At 36.0% G+C, this 18,669-nt stretch overlaps 1 protein-coding gene across 7 annotated transcripts; it reads right to left on the minus strand.

Annotated features, from left to right (window-relative positions):
* Positions 1 to 635: 635 nt before the first annotated feature.
* On the minus strand, positions 636 to 18,650 carry RMI1 (RecQ mediated genome instability 1). Of its 7 annotated transcripts, none has more exons than XM_057720043.1 (5): positions 18,519 to 18,650; positions 15,363 to 15,438; positions 13,381 to 13,441; positions 4,123 to 4,320; positions 636 to 3,374 (listed from the first exon to the last, which is right to left on the minus strand). In XM_057720043.1, the coding sequence occupies exon 5, from the start codon at positions 3,341 to 3,343 to the stop codon at positions 1,463 to 1,465; it is 1,881 nt and encodes a 626-aa protein (XP_057576026.1). In that variant the 5' UTR covers positions 3,344 to 3,374; positions 4,123 to 4,320; positions 13,381 to 13,441; positions 15,363 to 15,438; positions 18,519 to 18,650; the 3' UTR covers positions 636 to 1,462. The 7 variants fall into 7 exon arrangements, with proteins under 7 accessions (XP_057576026.1, XP_057576028.1, XP_057576024.1 ...); XM_057720045.1 differs by having other exon boundaries at positions 4,123 to 4,219; positions 18,519 to 18,619; XM_057720041.1 differs by lacking the exon at positions 15,363 to 15,438 and having other exon boundaries at positions 4,123 to 4,219; positions 18,519 to 18,649.
* Positions 18,651 to 18,669: the final 19 nt, after the last annotated feature.

Below are 18,669 nucleotides of genomic sequence, written 5' to 3' on the forward strand. Positions count from 1 at the left end.
ATTTTTTTTTATAAATTTATTTTATTTATTGGCTGCGTTGCGTCTTCGTTGCTGCACACGGGCTTTCTCTAGTTGCTGCGAGTGGGGGCTACTCTTCATTGTGGTGTGCGGCTCCTCATTGTAGTGGCTTCTCTTGTTGTGGAGCACGGGCCCTAGGCACGTGGGCTTCGATAGTTGTGGCACATGGGCTCAGTAGTTATGGTGAACGGGCTTAGTTGCTCCGTGGCATGTGGAATCTTCCCAGGGCAGGGCTCAAACCCGTGTCCCTTGCATTGGCAGGCGGATTCTTTACCACTGCGCCACCTAGGAAGTCCTCAAATGTGACTTTTTAACAGCAAAGCAAAGTGGGAAAACAGTCTCCCTTTTATTTATTTATTTTGGGGGGAAACAGTCTCCCTTAAAAGAAAAATCAGCACTTACAACAAAACTAAAGGAATACTTACATGTAAGAGCTAATTCAGAAAGGAGATAACAACTAAAGACATGGATAAATATTTTTTTAAAGCTCTTTATTGGAATATAATTGCTTTACATTCTTGTACCAGCATATGAGGTACACCAAAGTGAATCAGCTGTATTTATATACATATCCCCATATCCCCTCCCTCCCGCGACTCCCCCCCACCCTCCCCGTTCAGGCCCTCCAAGGCATCACCCATCATCGAGTTGATCTCCCTTTGTTATACAGCAACTTCCCACGACCTATCTATTTTACATTTGGTAGTATATATATGTCTATGCTACTCTCTCACTTTGTCCCAGCTTCCCCTTCGCCCCCCGCCCCCCCAACCCTGTGTCCTCCAGTCCATTCTCTGCATCTGCATCCTTTTAATCAAAAAAAAAAAAAAAGAAAGAAAAAGAAAAAAAAAATACTTACTGGATCTTCTTAATAATAGATTATCCTTGAAAATAAGGTTTTTAACTATTCAATATAATCTCTGAAATAGTATCTAGTTAAGATAATATTTGCTTTAAATATATCAGGTAGCTATTCACAATCAGCAAAATAAAAACCAGCAAAACAATCTGCATCTGAAAGTCTGACATTCTAATCCACTGGATTTACATTTTTTCCTAAGAAAAATAATGTAACAAATCTTTTGGGGTACTCCACATACTAGAAGTACTCTACCTATTTATAATTGTTAACTTTCAACAGTATGACTCATCAATAAATACCAATACAATACGTTAGCAGTCCGCTTACGTGAAATAACAAGTGAAAAACAAAATTTCTCAACAACAGTGGGTCATCAAATTCCTTCAGCAAATAGTCACTATAAAAACTTTTATTAAAAAAACTTAAACACATAAACATGATTAAACATTTTAAAATTAAACTGAAATCAGTTATGAAACTTCCCTTTCCCCTTTTACAAAAAGAAAGTTGCAAAAGGACAAATTTAATTCTAAATATTTCCTTGGTTTTTTTTAATTGTTTTCTAATAATCATTTTAGTAAATTATTTCTGTAATCGCCTCTTTAGGTTCTCAAGGTGCTCCATATTAACATCTTGTAATGCCAGTACCATTGCCCTAGACAAGGAGGGATTAAATGAAATAGTCATTAGACAGCACAAATCTATTAGAGCTCTCTGACATTTCTGCAAACCTTCCAGGAACTTTTGGTATTTACAAGGATTCTTTTTTAACTGTTTCATTTCTGGTACTGAAAACCCTATCAGACTAGTAAGTATTTCATCTACAAAGTCTACATCTAGATATGCAGTACCATCAGAAATTTTTGCTGTTATACTCCAAATGCCACCAGAACTTGAGAGATTTCCAGTTAAGGTTACAATAAATGCTTTGACTTTTACTGTTGTAACTTCCTTTGGTTTGCTGGCCATTAGAACAGACAAATAGATGAAAGGTGGAGAATACAAATCCATGGTGACAGAAAGATTAGTGCTATTCTCTGATGATCTTAAAGAACAAGTCTGTAAATGGTGCTCATTTTTATGAGAAATGTGTGAACGCCTTTCTGGGACACAATTGACCAGCTCTCCATCTAATATTTTATTATTTAAGGAATGTCCATCTGAACTGCTGGTTTGTTTTATTTCATTGTATGTCTCTGAGTTCTTATCTTTATTTGTAAAATCAGGGGGTAGGGGTACATTATGACTAACTGAAAGAATACTACTGTTTTGGTCTCTAGCAGATGGACAACTAAAAGATTTGTCTTCATTAGTCATTTGCTCAGATAAATTATTTTCATTCCAATTATTGTTTCCATTTTTGCAAATCAAAGAAAAATTATTCACAGTGTTAGATCTATGTGAAAATCTCTCTATACTTTCATCTGTAGTCCTGTTCAAAGTCAATGGCTGTACTTCTTTGGTCTCCATTTGTTCTTTCTGGACAGCTTGTTCTAAAAGCAACACCTCCTCCAACGAAAAGTCATCTAATTCCTCATCAGTAAAAAGCATAGATTGGTTTCGTGGTCTGTCCTCTGGTCTTGGAGAAATAACAAGTCCTGGTTCAAATTCTGACTGTCTGATGGGAACAGTATTTGAAAAACTACCTGTGCTAAAACAACTTCTTTCCAAAGAGGTGTTATTATTTGCTGCAAGCTCATCGTTTTCATCAAGACTTGCCAAGAGTTCTTCATCAGAAGGTCCTGACGCAGGATGTAGATCATCTGTAATTCTGGGGATGGTTTGGTTAGAATTATTTGGTATGACTGGAACTATAGGATCAGGTTCCCCAATTAATCTTGCAAGAACTTTTTCTTGGGCATATTCCTCTAAAAGAGCATCTACTTCTCCTCCCAACACCTTAACATTTTCTGGTTTCAATAAGAGAACACCAAGACGGAAAGAAATGTTTCCATAAATCAAAATTTTTGTACCTGGAGGAAGATCACTATGAAGAGCTGGAATAGACTGATATTCCATTCCCTGTATTTGTACAATTCCATCAGTTAGCTGTAGCATCAACATCCGTGAAGGCTTTGCTTCCCAAGGTTTTGGGGTTACTTGTGTTTCAGCTGTAATTAGGTCATTGGTTGTATTCTTTCCTCTCAATTTTTGTATCTGGGCATATGCAGGTTGACTTACATCAACCAGTGAATTAATCTGCAGAGCAAAAAATCCATTCAGTTCTCCTTTCGGAACTTCTAAAATGCCATCAGGTAAAAGACGATGCTCCAAATCTCTCAGATCAGTAAGGAGCCATTGCTCAAACACTTGTTTATTCACTTGTGCCTGACTCAAGTTAACGTTATCATTTTCTTCTTGGATCCAGTTAATACAAGCTTCCAGCCACATTAAAGGCACTTTAACATGCCATGTAGCTAAAAGCCAGGTTTCAACTCTTAATGCAATACTAGTTACACTCATTTCTTTTACATAAAGGAAATATAGGCATTACCTGAAAACAAACAAACAAAAATTATGATAATTCAGTACACCTAAATATAGTTTCTACAATTCTCTACAGTGCACAAACAGGAGTAACCAAACTTTTGGATTTTTCTCTCTTCAGCATCTTTATAATTCTTTGACTTTCTACATGGCAAAAATTCAAATGCCACAAGCAATCAGATGGTATAGTGAGAAAAACAAAAGGTTTAAAGGCTAGCTCTGTCAAATTATAAGCTCTATGACCTCATATAAATTTATCTTCTCTAACTTAATTTTTTCATCTATAAAATGTCAATACCACCTCCAATCTAAGAGGGCTGTTGTGAGGATTACATGATTAACATTTGTAAAGCATAATGTCAGACCTATGAAATACATGCAATAATTAGTAGTTATATTAATATAATAATCAGATTCTAACCATTTAAAATTTAGTTAAGAAAATATTTACTAAGGTTCTTTCTATATCTGTAGTTTATAACCTATTAAAATTTATACCACTGTATTCCATAAAATTATAACAAGTAACAACAGATTCTGAGCTGATATAAAGCACCTTATTTGTTTGGCTAAATAATACTCAACAGTCCTAACAGGTAAATATACTTCTGATTTTCTTAATATGATAAAAAAAAGTAGCAAAACACTAAAGACTCACCTTTTTTTCCACAAAAGTATATTTTTTCCTTCTACAAACAAAGATATCTAAGAGTTCAAATTTATAAAACTTTTAATATGCCGATGAGAAAACTTACCATACAGAACAGGAGCACAGGATTTGATGACAGGATTTGGAACTAGCTGTTCAGTGGGGTACTTGTAACCTCTATTGCTCAGAAATGGCCCCAAGAGCTAAGACAAGAGGCAGTAAAGGTTATATGAGGAAGCTGTAGAAAGAATCACTGGCCAATTTTCATAAGTGCAACAGTTTGATGGTATGGTTTTGAAGGTTCCTATTATCAATGAGGGTAGAGTGGAGGTAGTACAGAATAAAAACATGAGGTTTGGAATAATATAAACAAAAGTAAGTGACCACTAGAAACTTAGATACTCTACCTTAGCTTGTTTCCTTGCCTATATACTTACTTCATAGGGCTACTGTGAAAATTAAAGGATAGGAGAAGATGGCAGGCAGAGCACCAGCACAGGCACAGCTGACCCGAGGTGGCAATCCAATCATTTAGGCCGCTCACTTAGGCCCCAGCAGAGAAGCAGGCCACCCAAAAGGTGTCCAAGGCCCACAAGCAACTTGAGGCTGAAGCCGACCAAAGCAGCTGAAAACAGAAATTGAACAGTACCACCTGCAGAAGGAGAAAAGGTTCAAAGCCAAAGAAGCTGGAGCTCTGGGATCCATGGCAGTGGCAGCACTGGCGTAGAAAAGGAGACCCAGGTGATAACCATTCTCCAGATCTACTTCTGACAAAACAGGGATGAAGACCTAGATAACTTCTTGGCCTTTGTCTGCAAAACCTGGCCAGAGATCCATGAAAACTATTGCATAAATGGATGGGAAAGAAGCCTTTTTCCATAGACTGGCATTTTAGATGCCTTCATGGAAAATGAAATTTTAACAAAGCTGAAGTTATATTTTTGTGAAAAGAATTAAATTACCCCTGTATATTATACAGTAGGTCCTCGCACTTTCTGGAAAATAGCAAATCCAGCTTCCTTGTAAAAACTTAAATATTATCCAAATATTTCATTTCTTTAACCTTGCATTTCTTAGAAATTTAATAGGCATATATTATCTGGTTTCCTAGATCTTTTAGCTCAAGCAACATATATATATCAATACTGACTTTTTCTTTTGTAGATGTAGCTTTTTCTTGTTTGCTGTTTTGTTTTGTTTAATTTTTAAGAAAAAAAGGGATTAAAAAAAATTTCCCCTAAAGTTTTCTGAAGGTCAGGGGCTTTATCTATGAAAAAATAGTAAATAGTTATTTGTAACCTGTGCTAGTCTTAAAACAGCCTTTTTCTGGCTAAAGCTTAGAACAATGAATACTAGTATAACTGTTTGGGCTGCTTTTAGTATCTTTTAATCAAAATTACTAGATGACAGAATTCAAGAATTTGTTACATGTTATAAATTTGGTGTACTGATAGTCATTTAAAAGCAAAACCCCTTATCATGTAAAAAAATGAAATAAAACAAAGGAGAGCCAGTATATGATCCAGTGGTTCAGAGTACAAGTCTGGTGCCAAATTATCTTTCACTTACAAACTCTGTGACCCTCAAGAAGTTGTCACATTATTAATTTAACAAATGGTTAAAATTTAAAGGAAGAGTTACAGTTATTGTGAGGAATACAAGAATGACATTTTAAAGGAGGAATTAAGAAGGTCATAACTGGGATTTCACTGGTGCAGTGGTTAAGAATCCTCCTGCCAATGCAAGGGACACAGGCTTGATCCCTGGTCCGGGAAGACCCCACATGCCCGTGGAGCAACTAAGCCAGTGCGCCACAACTACTGAGCCCACGTGCTACAACTACTGAAGCCTGCACGTCTAGAGCCCATGCTACGCAACAAGAGAAGCCATTGCAATGAGAAGCCCACACACCACAATGAAGAGTAGCCCCCACTGGCTGCAACTAGAGAAAGCCCACGTGCAGCAACGAAGACCCAATGCAGCCAAAAAAATTAAAAAATTTTAAAAAAAGGTCATAACTACCTACTGATGAATCTTTACATTAAGAAAATAATTGAGAGTACAGATATATATATTTTAATTACATATGAAAAACACTGTAAAAATTCAAAGGTAGGAGAGGTCCCTGCTCATTGTGATAAAAATAAACCATGTAGACCCAAATCAGCACAAAGAAACCAACAATCTCTACATGAGCCCTCTAATTTATCAAATGGAAATATTTTCTAACTTGTGGCTAAATAAGAAAAGCAAACAGTGTGCTAACTTTTGTGTACAGAAGAAAGGAAAATAAGCATGTTTTTATTTACTTTATACATAAAGGACCTCTAGAAGGATATACAAGAAACTACATAGAACTTTAAATACATAGCTACACTCAACAACAAAGAATAAAATCTTGTGGGCCAGGAACAGAGAAGCAACCTAGAGTTTTAGTGCCAATATAAGTGGGCACTAAAGCCGTCAGGAAAAAAGGGACTTACAGGCTAAAGCTCCAAGGCTTTAAGGATCCAGTGTGCCAATTATAGGGCAGAAGACCAGAACAGACTACTTGTCAGAACTGGGCCAAAAAAAAAAAAAAAAATGTTCCACTCAACACCTACCTATGGCCTATGGAGGGAACAGAGAAAACCCAAGAACAGAAATGGGGACTACATAACTTGTATAGTACATATAACATGGTCCAGATCTAGGCTATTCACATAAAGTAAAAACCCAAGTCTCTAATGACACAGCTGATCTAGAGCTATGCCAGCCAGAGGTTCAGGTTGAAGCAACTCCAAAAATACACAAAGCAGAAAAGCACACATGGGAAAAAACTCTATCCAACATGAGCTCTCAAACCAAAATTATAACATATTTGAGGAAAATTATCACATGATCCACATCAACACACACAACAAACAGGAGAATTTATACCTGGAGAAATCTGTTTTTAAATTAAGAATCTTAAATATTTTTAAAATCTCCTTGAGCATACTAAATACACTTTAAAAAGTAGGACTAACATCCTTAAAGAAGAATATAAGATAATTAAACAGTAACAGGCATTTATGAAAAGAATTAACTGCACATCTTGGAAATAGAAAACAGTCTCAGAAATTTAAAACTCAGTAGATGGGGGACTTCTCTGGAGGTCCAGTGGTTAAGACTTCACCTTCCAATGCAGGCAGTATGGGTTCTATTCCTGGTCAGGGAGCTAAGATTCCACATGCCTCCAGGTCAAAAAACCAAAACATAAAACAGAAGCAATATTGTAACAAATTCAATAAAGACTTTAAAAATGGTCCACATCAAAAAAATCTTAAAAAAAAAAACAAAAACTCAGTAGAAGGGATAGACAAAAGGCTAAAAACAAATGAAGACAGAACTTACACTTTGGAAATTACCTAGAACAGAGTGAAGATTTAAGAAATTAAGCAAAGAAGGGGAAAAAAACCTAAGTAGGGAAAAGAGACTCCTACCTTGAAGTCACAGTTTCAGGAGAAACTAGAAGAGGTGAAGGAAACAGGTGTGTGTGTGTGTTCGCACTTAAGATAATGGTTGAAGGTGGTCAAAAGGAACAAATTTCCAATTATAAGATAAACAAATAATAGCGATGTAATGTACAACATGATGACTACAGTTAACACTGCTGTATGATATATACGAAAGTTAAGAGAGTAGATCCTAAGAGTTCTAATCACAAGGAGAAATTTTTTTTTCCTTTTATTGCATCTACATGAGATGATGGATGTTAGCTTAACCTACTGTGGTAATCATTTCACAATATATGTAAGTGCTATAAGCCTTAAACTTATATGGTGATACATGCCAATTATTTCTCAATAAAACTGGAGAAAATATATAAATAAAAGTGAAGTTTTTTCATAATAAAAAAAGATAATGATTAAAATTTTTCTAAAGTTTAAGAAAGCTATGATCCTGTAGGGTATAAAAGCTCAATACTGCTAAGCAGCATGTGTAAAAAATCTACCTCTAAACATAGCATGGCAAACTGTAAAACATCAAGAACAAAGGAAAAAAAATCTTTTTCTTTTTATTAAGGTCTTAAGATTCAGCAAGCTGGATCTAAAATTTGAGATAACAAAAATGTAGAAAATACAAAAAGAATTCAGAGGGAAGTTAAGATATTATGTTTTGTCAAGGAGGATAACAGAGATTCTGATTGCGTTTACAATTTTATGAAGAAAAAATATAAAATTATGTGTTTAAGGGTAAAAATGAAAGACTTTAAAACCACATTCTTATAATCCCCGCAAAACTCAGACAATGGATTTTTAAAAAGCCATAAAACTCTAAGAACAAAGAAAATGGAAGAAAAAACAATGGCAACAAATTTTGGAAACTGGAAAGCAAACAAATTAGTACATGATTTAGCAGACACTAGAAAGTTGAATTCTAAGGTAGTATTAAAGATGGCTGATATAAAAACCCAGAACCCATAAAAGGCAATACTAAGTATACTTGGAAGTAAAGGGTACTCTAAAAACAAGATTGGTTAGACAATTCTTTAAGCATTTAAGACTATAGTATCCCTATCCCGCATCAGTAAGACTGCTTTCTACCTTCTGGAGAGGGTAAAATAGAGGCTCTCTAGTCTGGGGGTCTAGAGTACAGTTGAAGGTAGTATACTGAAAATAGGGAAACAAAAGAATTTATAAATACTAAATACTGAACACATGCTACTCTCTTCCTCCACAAAGCTCCAAGAAATACCAGCTACTAGGCCTATATTCTCCAAGGAGACTAGAAAATCTTACTTCCCTAAGAGAAAAGACGTAAAGATACTAACATGAGAGGTTCTACAATTAAACAGCCTATATTTGAGACTGTGTGCACAGACTCAGAATTGCAACCAGCTTTTTTTTTTTTTTTTAGTATTTTATTTACTTATCTATTTATTTGGTTGTGCTGGGTCTTAGTTGCGGAAGGTGGGCTCCTCGGTTGAGGCACAAGGGCTCCTTAGTTGTGGCATGAGAACTCTTAGTTGCAGCATGTATGTAGGATCTAGTTCCCCAACCAGGGATGGAATCCGGGCCCCCTGCATTGGGAGCTCGAAGCCTTAACCACTGTGCCACCAGGGAAGTCCCCCAACCAGCTTTCTACTTCCTCTTAATTATGAGAAGATATCTGAGGAAAACTTCTAACAAAAAACCACATTGTAGGAATTCCCTGGTGGTCCAGTGGTTAAGACTCTGCACTTCCGCTGCAGCGAACACAGGTTCCATTCCTAGTCAGGGAACTAAGATCCCGCATGCAGTGGTGTGGCCAAAAACAAAACAAAGCAAAACAAAACAAACAAACAAACCACATCAACAGAAAGAATACAATGAATTGACTATGAAGGAATATGAAAGCTTCAAAAAAACTATGATTAATATCCTCAGAGAAGACATCATATCCATGAAGTAATAGGATGCTACAACAAGGATGACAGCAGAGATGAAAAACAGTAGAATGAATGGAAGATAAAGTTAAGAAAATTTCTTCCAAAAGTAAAACATCACTACAAAGAAATCAATGGAACATAGGAGAAAAAAGGATAGCCCAGGAAATCTAACAGACTAAGAGTTCCAGAAACAGAAAACAAAGAGGGGGTAAATAATCAAAGAAATAAATTTTTAAAAATTCCCAGAACATAAAGACTTCCAGGTGGAAAGGACCCAACACAATAGATAAAAAGAGACAATATGGAATATCTTCATAAATTCTATGATACAAGGACAAAGATTCTGTAAGTTCAAACAGGTCACATTAAGAAGATCAGGAACTTTAATAAATAAAAAAGATCAGGAATGAAAATAGCTTTAGATTTCCCAACAGAAGCTAGAAGGTAAATGAACAAATCCTTCAAATTTCTAAATTAAAATTATTTCCGGGCAAAGTATCTACCTGGGAAAAGTATCAATCAAGTATGACACTGAAATAAAAACATTTTCAGATCAGCACTGTCTAAAACAATTTTTGTAATGGAGGAGGTGCTCTAACATAACAGAGGAATAAACCAAGAAAGAGGAAAACATGATATCCTCAATCTTACACAAAAGAGAAGCAAAGCATTACAGGGAAGATATTTGCAGGATTTAAAGACAAGCAGCCCAAGGGACTTCCCTGGTGGCATAGTGGTTAAGAACCTGCCTGCCAATGCAGGGGACAGGGGTTCAATCCCTGATCCAGGAAGATCCCACATGCCATGAACAGAGCAACTAGGCCCATGCACCACAACTACTGAGCCTGCGCTCTAAGCCACAACTACTGAAGCCTATGCGCCTAGAGCCTGTGCTCTGCAAAAGAGAAGCCACAGCAATGAGCAGCCCACGCACCACAGCAAAGAGTAGCCCCTGCTCGCTGCAATTAGAAAAAGCCTGTGTGTAACAACGAAGACCCAATGCAGCCAAAAAAAAAAAAAAAAAAAAAATGTAGTGAATAGTGTCGTTACACAGAAACACAAATAAAACAAGGTTATATACTGATCAGTTGGTGAAAATGTCATGCCCAGAGGCTCACAGGAACATAACCCTGTCTTTCCCCTAGGAACAATGGTTCAGTATTCCCTAAGTCAGTGTTCACAGGGACTTTATATAGAACATAACTACCAGGGAATAATGAGATGATGAACAAAGAGTACAATTTACAGTAGCCCCAAAAACTTCAATCTCACAGAATATGTGTAGGATGTATATGCTGAAAACTATAAACTACTGTTGAAAGACAACCTAAACAAATGAAGAAATATGCTGCGCTGAAGACTGTGATCAAGTTTCAATTCTCCCCAAACTTATATGGAGATTCAATGCAATTCCATTCAAAATCCCAGCCTTCTTTTTTTTCTTTAAAAAAATAATGGCAAGCTGATCCTAAAATTTACATGGAAAGGCAAAGGAACTAGAATAGCCAAGGTAATCTCGGGAAAAAAAAAAAGGTGGAGGGAGATTCACACTGAATTTAAGACAGTATAAAACTACAGTAATTAAGACTGTGAAGTATTGGCAAAAGAATTAACATATAGGTCGATGGGAAGAGAAGACAGTCTAGAAATAGACCCATTCATATATGGTGACTTGATTTTCTACAAAGTTGCAAAGACAATTCAACGGAAATAGGATAGTCTATTAACAAATGATGCTAAAACAATTGGACATCCATTTGCAAAAATATGAACCTTAACCAATACCTCACACCATATACAAATTAACTCTAAACGGACCATAGACCTAAATGTGAAAACTAAAACTATAAAATATCTGTAAGAAAATTAGGTGTAAAAAAAAAAACCCAAGCATAGATAACAGAGAACAGATTGGTAGCTGCAAGAGGTGGGGTTGACGAAATGGATGAAGGGGGTCACAAGGTACGAGCTTCCAGTTATAAAATCAGTAAGTCATGGGAATGCAATGTACAGCATGGTCACTACAAGCAAAATACTATATTGCATACTTAAAAGTTGCTGAGAGAGTAGATCTTAAACCTTCTCATTAAAAGAAAAAAAAAATTTTTTGTAACTAAGTGTGGTGATGGATGTTAACTGGACTTATTATGGTCATCATTCTGCAACATATACAAATATCAAATTATTATGTTGTATACCTGAAACTAAAATGTTATACATCAATTATACCTCATTTTTTTTTTTAAAGGGGAAAAGAAGTTAGAGGAGAAAAGTCTTTGTGATCTTGGTTTCTTAAAAGTTTTCTTAGATACAACACCAGAAGCATAATCCATAAAAGAAAGCAATAAATGGAGCTTCAAAATTTTAAAATTCTGCTCTGTGAAAGATGCTGTTTTTTTGTTTGTTTGTTTGTTTTTTAAAGACACTGTTAAGAGTATAAACACAAGCCAAACACACACAAAAGACAAGCCACAGACTGGGAGAAACACATAATTGACAAAAGACTTACATACAGACTATATAAAGAATTCTAAAACAAACTAATTTTAAAAAGAGTAAAAGATTTGAGTAGACATTTCACCAAAAGATATGTAGATGACAAGTAAGACATTAAGGAAATGCAAAATTAAAATCACAGTGTGATATTACACATCTATTAGTGTAGCTAAAATAAAAAATAACTGACAATACCAAGTACTGGAATTCTCATACATTGCTGGTGGGAAAGCAAAATGGCATAGCCACTTTAAAAAACAGTTTAGCAGCTTCTTAGGAAGGAAAACAGTTTAGCATTTTCTTACAAAGTTAAACTCACCACACAACCCAGCATTATTAGGTATTTACTGAAGGGAAATGAAAACTTACACTCATTAAAAAACCTGTATGTGAACACTTACAGCAGCTTTCTTCATAATCACCAAAAATGAGAAACCACCTACGTGTCCTTCAACTGATGAATGGATAAGCACATTGTAGTACATCATTACAATGGAATACTATTCAGCAAGAAAAAGGAATAAACTACTAATAGATGCAATAACATGGATGAATACTGCTACAGATGGTATCCCTCATAAAATTAACATGTTGAAATCCTAATGCCAAATGTGATAGTTTTAGGAGGTGGGGCCTTTGCAAAGTGCTTAGATTATGAGAATGAAGCCCTCATGGGACTTCCCTGGCGGGCCAGTGGTTAAGACTCTGCACTTCCACTGCAGGTGGTACAGGTTTGATCCCTGGTCAGAGAACTAAGATCCTGCATGCCGTGGGGTGTGGCCAAAATAAATAAAAAAAGTCAGAATTCTGAAAAAATATTAATTAAAAAAAAAACTTACAACCTAATAACAAAAAATAAATACATGGAGACGTCTCCACACAGCTACTTACCCCTTCTGCCACAGGAGGTTACCGTAAAAAGACTGTCATCTAAGAACCAGGAAGCATATCCTCATCAGACACCCACTAAATCTGCCATCACCTTGACCTTGGACTTCCCAGTCTCCAAAGAAATAAATTTCTGTTGTTTATCAACCACCCAGCTTATGCTATTTTGTCACAGTAGCCCAAACAGACTAACACAAATCTCAAATGAAGCATACTAAGTAAAAGAAGCCAGACAAAGACTGCATAATTCCATTTATATAGCATTATGGAAAAGGCAACACTACAGAAACAGGTGGCAGTGATGGTGATGTGACTGTTTGTCAAAACTCATAGAACTATACAACAAAAAGAACATGAATTTTACTGAATGTAAGTTATGCCTTCAATAAAAATACTGAGGACAAACACCAAAACGATAGAAATATAATAACTAATTTTCAAACTTGCTGAGGAAAACACAGAATAAAGAAAACACTCCAAAAGGAGGCACAAAAGGAAGTGGCAAGTACAATAAATAGAAACAATAAACCAGATGGCAGAAGTAAGTCTAAATATATCAGCAATCATAATGAACATAGATTAACTCACCTGTTAAAAGATCCTCTCAAAGTGAAAAAATGAAGTTCAGCTGTATGCTTAAAAGATGGACCTAAAACAAAATAACATCAAAGCATGAAATTAACTAAAATAAGGTATGTTAAAATCTCCAAGCATGATTTTATGAGGCCATGGTTGAGTGACATCTTTAAGATAGAGATCTGTACTTGTATAACCTAAGATTCTCAAGTGCTATTTTATCACATCTGTTGTCATTTTTTTAACCTCAAAAATTAAGCTAGATCCAAAGCTCCAAGGTGTGCTTCTTGAATAATAAGTTACCTTATTTCCTCTACTAAAATTTAAACACCACAGCACTGGCAAGTGGGTGCAGTATATTTGGCAGAGGTGTAGAAATGAGATGACAGTCATTAAGTAAACTGAAATCAAGACAGCATACTTTCAGTAGAGCTATATTTAAATGAATTATCAAGTAAAAATGCCACAATCAATTAAGTTGTTTGCAGAATGTTTTGTACTATAAATTACCCAGGGTATACAGTATATACCCCTAAGTTATTATATGCAGCTATTTAACACAAATGCTATCTTCTACCTGAACTTGTTAAATAGTAGAAGTTAATAGTTAATACTTCTAGGAGGAGGAAGGAATCAATAAAAAAGGAAGAAAGACTGACTGATTGCCAATTGAAAAGATCAAGGCTGGAGAGAAAATGAAAGAAATGAATTTCAGTGGTGTTAATTCTATATCCCAGCAGTAGGGAGAACTGAAGAAAAAGGTTTAATAAAAATTAAAATCTCTGATTTGTAAGATTTTAAACTTTTTCAAAATACATACTCTTACATCTGTAATATTATCTAAACCTCAAAATAATCATTTATGATAGAAAGGGTAGGTATTGTCATATTTGGGTAAGAACGACACAGGCATGAAGGTTAGGATCTAAAGATCATACACAGAAGCAGACCCAGAACTAGATTTTGCTAATCTCCAGTCCTATATATTTTTCTAGATCTTGTTTCACTTAAGTGAAAAGAGAAAGTAAAGCCAGTCCCTCATTTACATATACCCACTTGCATATAAAACTCATTCATAAATGACCATTCTATAAGCACTACACTATTACAACGAACAGACTTTTCTCAGATCTCATTTAAACAAGCTCACATAGTACATTCTCAATTATTTCTTTTAAATAGTCAAATGAAAGAAACACATCACCTACTGCATCTATCCTTGTAACAGCTTCAAAAAACAGTGCTATCATTAAGTACTACTTTTTTTTTGCTGTAACTCCACTAAAATATCACACAAAAGTTTTTTTTTAATTTTTAAATGTTACAAACTGACATTTTAAGGCTTATGTACTCATTTATTTTATTTTTTTAATTTTGTAGTCATTTCAAACATGCACTTCCTTGTATTCTGTTGTTGAACACAGCAAGTGAGAAAGCTCCTTTCAGATGATAGTTGGGACAAATTCTGAGAAATTAGTGCTTAATGAACCACAGGGAAATTGTTCTATTAATGTGTGGCAGTCCTAAGTAATAATTTTCTCCAAATACTACCTTCTATTTTGAATCTCCACTTCCAGAGCTACATGGTATACTATAATTTTATACTATTATCATAACCAAATGTACATTTGCTACCTAGAATTCTTCATTTAACAGCAAAGTAAGTAAAGTGGAGGGCACATTGATCTGAAACATGGTTTAGTCCGCATAACTGCATGTTAAAACAATTTTAATAAAAAAAGATGTTTCTTTGTATAATAGGATTTTTTTCCTACAGGTAAAAAAGAAAAGCTTATTAATTTTTTAATTAAATGGAAAAAGTATTATTACATGGGATTATAAAGTTTAGATTGGGTTTCAATAACCGAGCCCCTTAATAATTTAGTAAATTGTATTACTTGCATCTACTCCTTCAAGAGAATTCCTAAGGTTTTTGTTCCTCCCTTTCTTGAGAAATTGAGTAACCATAGTCACTACAGGTAGAAGCAACTCACAGAGGAGGTGTTAGCTAGAGCAGCACAACTTCCCGTCTGCTCATACATAAAGAACAGCTCCTGATCCTCAAGAACACTGTCCAGGAAAAAAAAATTTTTAAAAAGCATACACTGTTGAAATTGTACATTAAGAAATGTTCACTCCATATGATCTATTTCCTTTATTTGCAAAACTTAATCTTGAGAAAACTATCAGAAATGAGGACAAAGATTTACATGCCAGAGTATTTATCACTGTGCAGTTTTTTACACTGGAAAAAAAACAGAAACAATCTATTCAACAACAGTTAAAAAATTTGATTACATTGGATCCATGAAAGTCTTGTAAAAAAACATTTTTAAGGACTATTTAATGACATGAAAATATGTTCATATTTTGTTAGGAAAAAAATGCCAGATGTAAAACTACATACATCTTAATCTCCATTAATTTTATAATCATGAAATAAATGTTAAAATGTTAAAAAACTGATTTACATCTTGCACCTGCTACATGTGGCTGACCACAGTAATCTACACTCTAGATCTTGACTGCAGGAACTGAGCAGAAGAGAACAAAGTAGAATATTGCTATCATTCACCACTAACACTTACGCAAATTTGATTTATAAGTTAATTTTCAGCCAGCCTCACATTTTAATTTTTTAAAAAATAGAAAAAAAGGCATTTTTGGACACTGTATGTGGCATTCAATCAATAGCTAAGACTTAAAAGCACTAACAAATATTTAAGTTATAACCAGTTCATGTTTCCACTGTCTTCATCTAAAAAATACAGGTAAGTCTGTGTTTTAACTCCTCGGGGATGACTTTGAGAAGGCCCACTCTGAAAATTATGGGAAAAATTTTTATATTTAATGACTGAAATCAGAAAGAAGTAATTAGTGGAGCTGTTTGTGGATCCTCCATAACCTAATGTAAGGAAAAGACAGAGGGTTAAGGAGTCTGAATCCCATCTCTTCTATGTGACCTTAGACATGTTCCTTAACTTTGTCTTAACCACAAGTTACTCGCAGGACTGTAATAACCATTAAACTGTCAACATGAGGTCTGGCAAAAACTCAGAAAATGGTAGTTATAAAATTTTAAATAATCATCCAGTGGCAAGTGTACAATCTCAATTATATTAGTTTATCTAAAGTAAATCCCACAAATATTTGCTCTAAATTAATCAGGGGTCCAAATAATCATACAATTATTTACATGAGACAGGAGCCACAATGTATCAATCAAGTTGGTAAGTCCTTGAATAAGCACAGATATACCATAGTTTGGCTGAAAATAATAGAGGATGAAAGGATGGTGAAATGACAGACTTTCCTCAAGCTAGCAAATTCCTGAATGAAGCAGGTATAATATAGTTTGGTTGAAAAGATGGTGAAAAAAACAGACTTTCTTGTTATTAAAAGAGGTAAGAAAGACAACAAGCAGAAAAAGAAAAAAAAATCTAACAATGGCATCTGGAAAAGGGGAATAAGACCCTTCAGCAGTTAGGGTCCACTCAGAAGACAGTGAATCTAGAAAGTTCTTAGAGCTGCTTACTCTGCATTCCTGCCCATCAATCATCACTGTTTATCAAGGCAGAAAATGATGGTTGCAAAAGAAATACTAGCTTGAAAGAGTCATTAGTACAGTACCCCTCTATGGCCTATTTGTGTTAGTGAAGTGTCCCAGGTTTTAAATGACAGGTCAAATTATATGTTGCAAATCCTGACTCACAGATTAAATCTCTATAATCCAAGTATCCTCAGCCACTTAATACACTCAATCAATTTTCTTGGTTGAACATTAAAAATCCGAACTAAGTATCATAAAACAAAATGCAAGGTAAGTTTTACCTCCCAACAAGACTATAATATTCTTCATGGTGGGGGCCATTCAAAACTTATATTACAATTCAAAGAGCCTTTTATAAACTCCACAATCCCAGATACTATGCTCTAACAGTTTTTGTTAACTATCCTCCCAGTCAGTAAATTTGGTGCTTCAAGAAGTCCCCAGTTCCTCCTAAAAAGTTTTCTTCCTAATTAAGCAAGTAAAATAGGATGGCCGAAATCCTAGACATTTTTTAAAATGCTGGTTACATCGAATTTGCCAAGTATTCAAGAGGGAAATCAAGTTAGAATGGAATGAATCAGCACAAATTCATCATTACACACAAAAAAAGTGTATTCTAACGATGGATTTAGCTTCATATGTAAATTATAACATTTTCATGCTTCAACATAAGTTTGGGGTTGCGGGTGAGGGTTAAGACTCAGGATGTGGATACTGGGTACTACTGACAATTTCCCAGGTTTGTCGCCGATTCAGAGTGACGTTAAGTGCCTTAACAAAAGAAATCATCAAACCCTGACACAAAGGCCTTAGAAGTAACCGAACACAAAGCAAGTATAAACTGAACACGCTAAAACGGTAATATATCTGAAGGCGAGGGTTTTAGTCTGTTTTAGCCACTGCCGAATACCCTGACACACGATGGGTGGCTTTAAAGAGGTGAAGGAGCGGAAAGCGGAAGTCTATAACGCATTTTGCGATCTGCATTCATTGCAGGAAATGAAAGCAAATGAAAGCAATACTTCCTGAAATTTGTCACACGTAACTGCAGCAACAACACTACAAAATACTCGTATCACAGGCCCCATTAACAAGAAAAGAAAGAAAGAAAGAAAGAAAGAAAGAAAGAAAGAAAAAGAAAGAAAGAAAGAAAGAAAGAAAGAAACAGAAAGGAAGAAAAGAAAAGAAAAATTATAAAGGAAAAAGAGAAGAAAAAGTTTCATCAGAACAGAGAGCCCTGTAAGGACCCCGGTAGTACAGGCTCAGGGCCGGAAGCAAAGGGGACGAGTTCTCAGGGCTCAGAAGCTCGCCCGCCACAGCCCAGCGGGACGGCCCGCGTTTCCCGGAATCCCGCCCGAGCCGCCAGCGGACAACGGGCCGTGACCCGCCGGCCAGGCCCCCGGCCTGGGCCACGCCTGACGGGTGCTGCGGCCCGTTACAGACAGCGGGTTACCGCGGCGTGGGCCGGGCCGGCGGGCGGGCTGCACTTACCGACGCGCAGCTCGCCTCGCAGCCCGGGCGGGAGGGGAGTACCGGGGTGGGAAAGAGACGCGAATGTGGGCTGTGAAAACGGGGGCATTCTTCTGGGCCTAACACCGACCTGGGCGTCCCACCTTCCCCTCGCGCAATAGCGGTTCCCCGGCCGCGCGACTGTGAGGACAGGAACCGCCACGGCGCGCGCCTAATCCTCTTTTGCTCCTTCCCGCCCAATTTGCCGCGCGCTCACGCCCCTCCTCCAAACCCAGAAGACT

The sequence above is a fragment of the Hippopotamus amphibius genome, chromosome 2, assembly GCF_030028045.1.
Source record: "Hippopotamus amphibius kiboko isolate mHipAmp2 chromosome 2, mHipAmp2.hap2, whole genome shotgun sequence".
NCBI classification, from domain to species: domain Eukaryota; kingdom Metazoa; phylum Chordata; class Mammalia; order Artiodactyla; family Hippopotamidae; genus Hippopotamus; species Hippopotamus amphibius.

Coding starts and splice junctions, on each gene's coding strand:
- RMI1 (XM_057720043.1), bottom strand. CDS start 3,343: ATGAGTGTAACTAGTATTGCATTAAGAGTTGAAACCTGGCTTTTAGCT.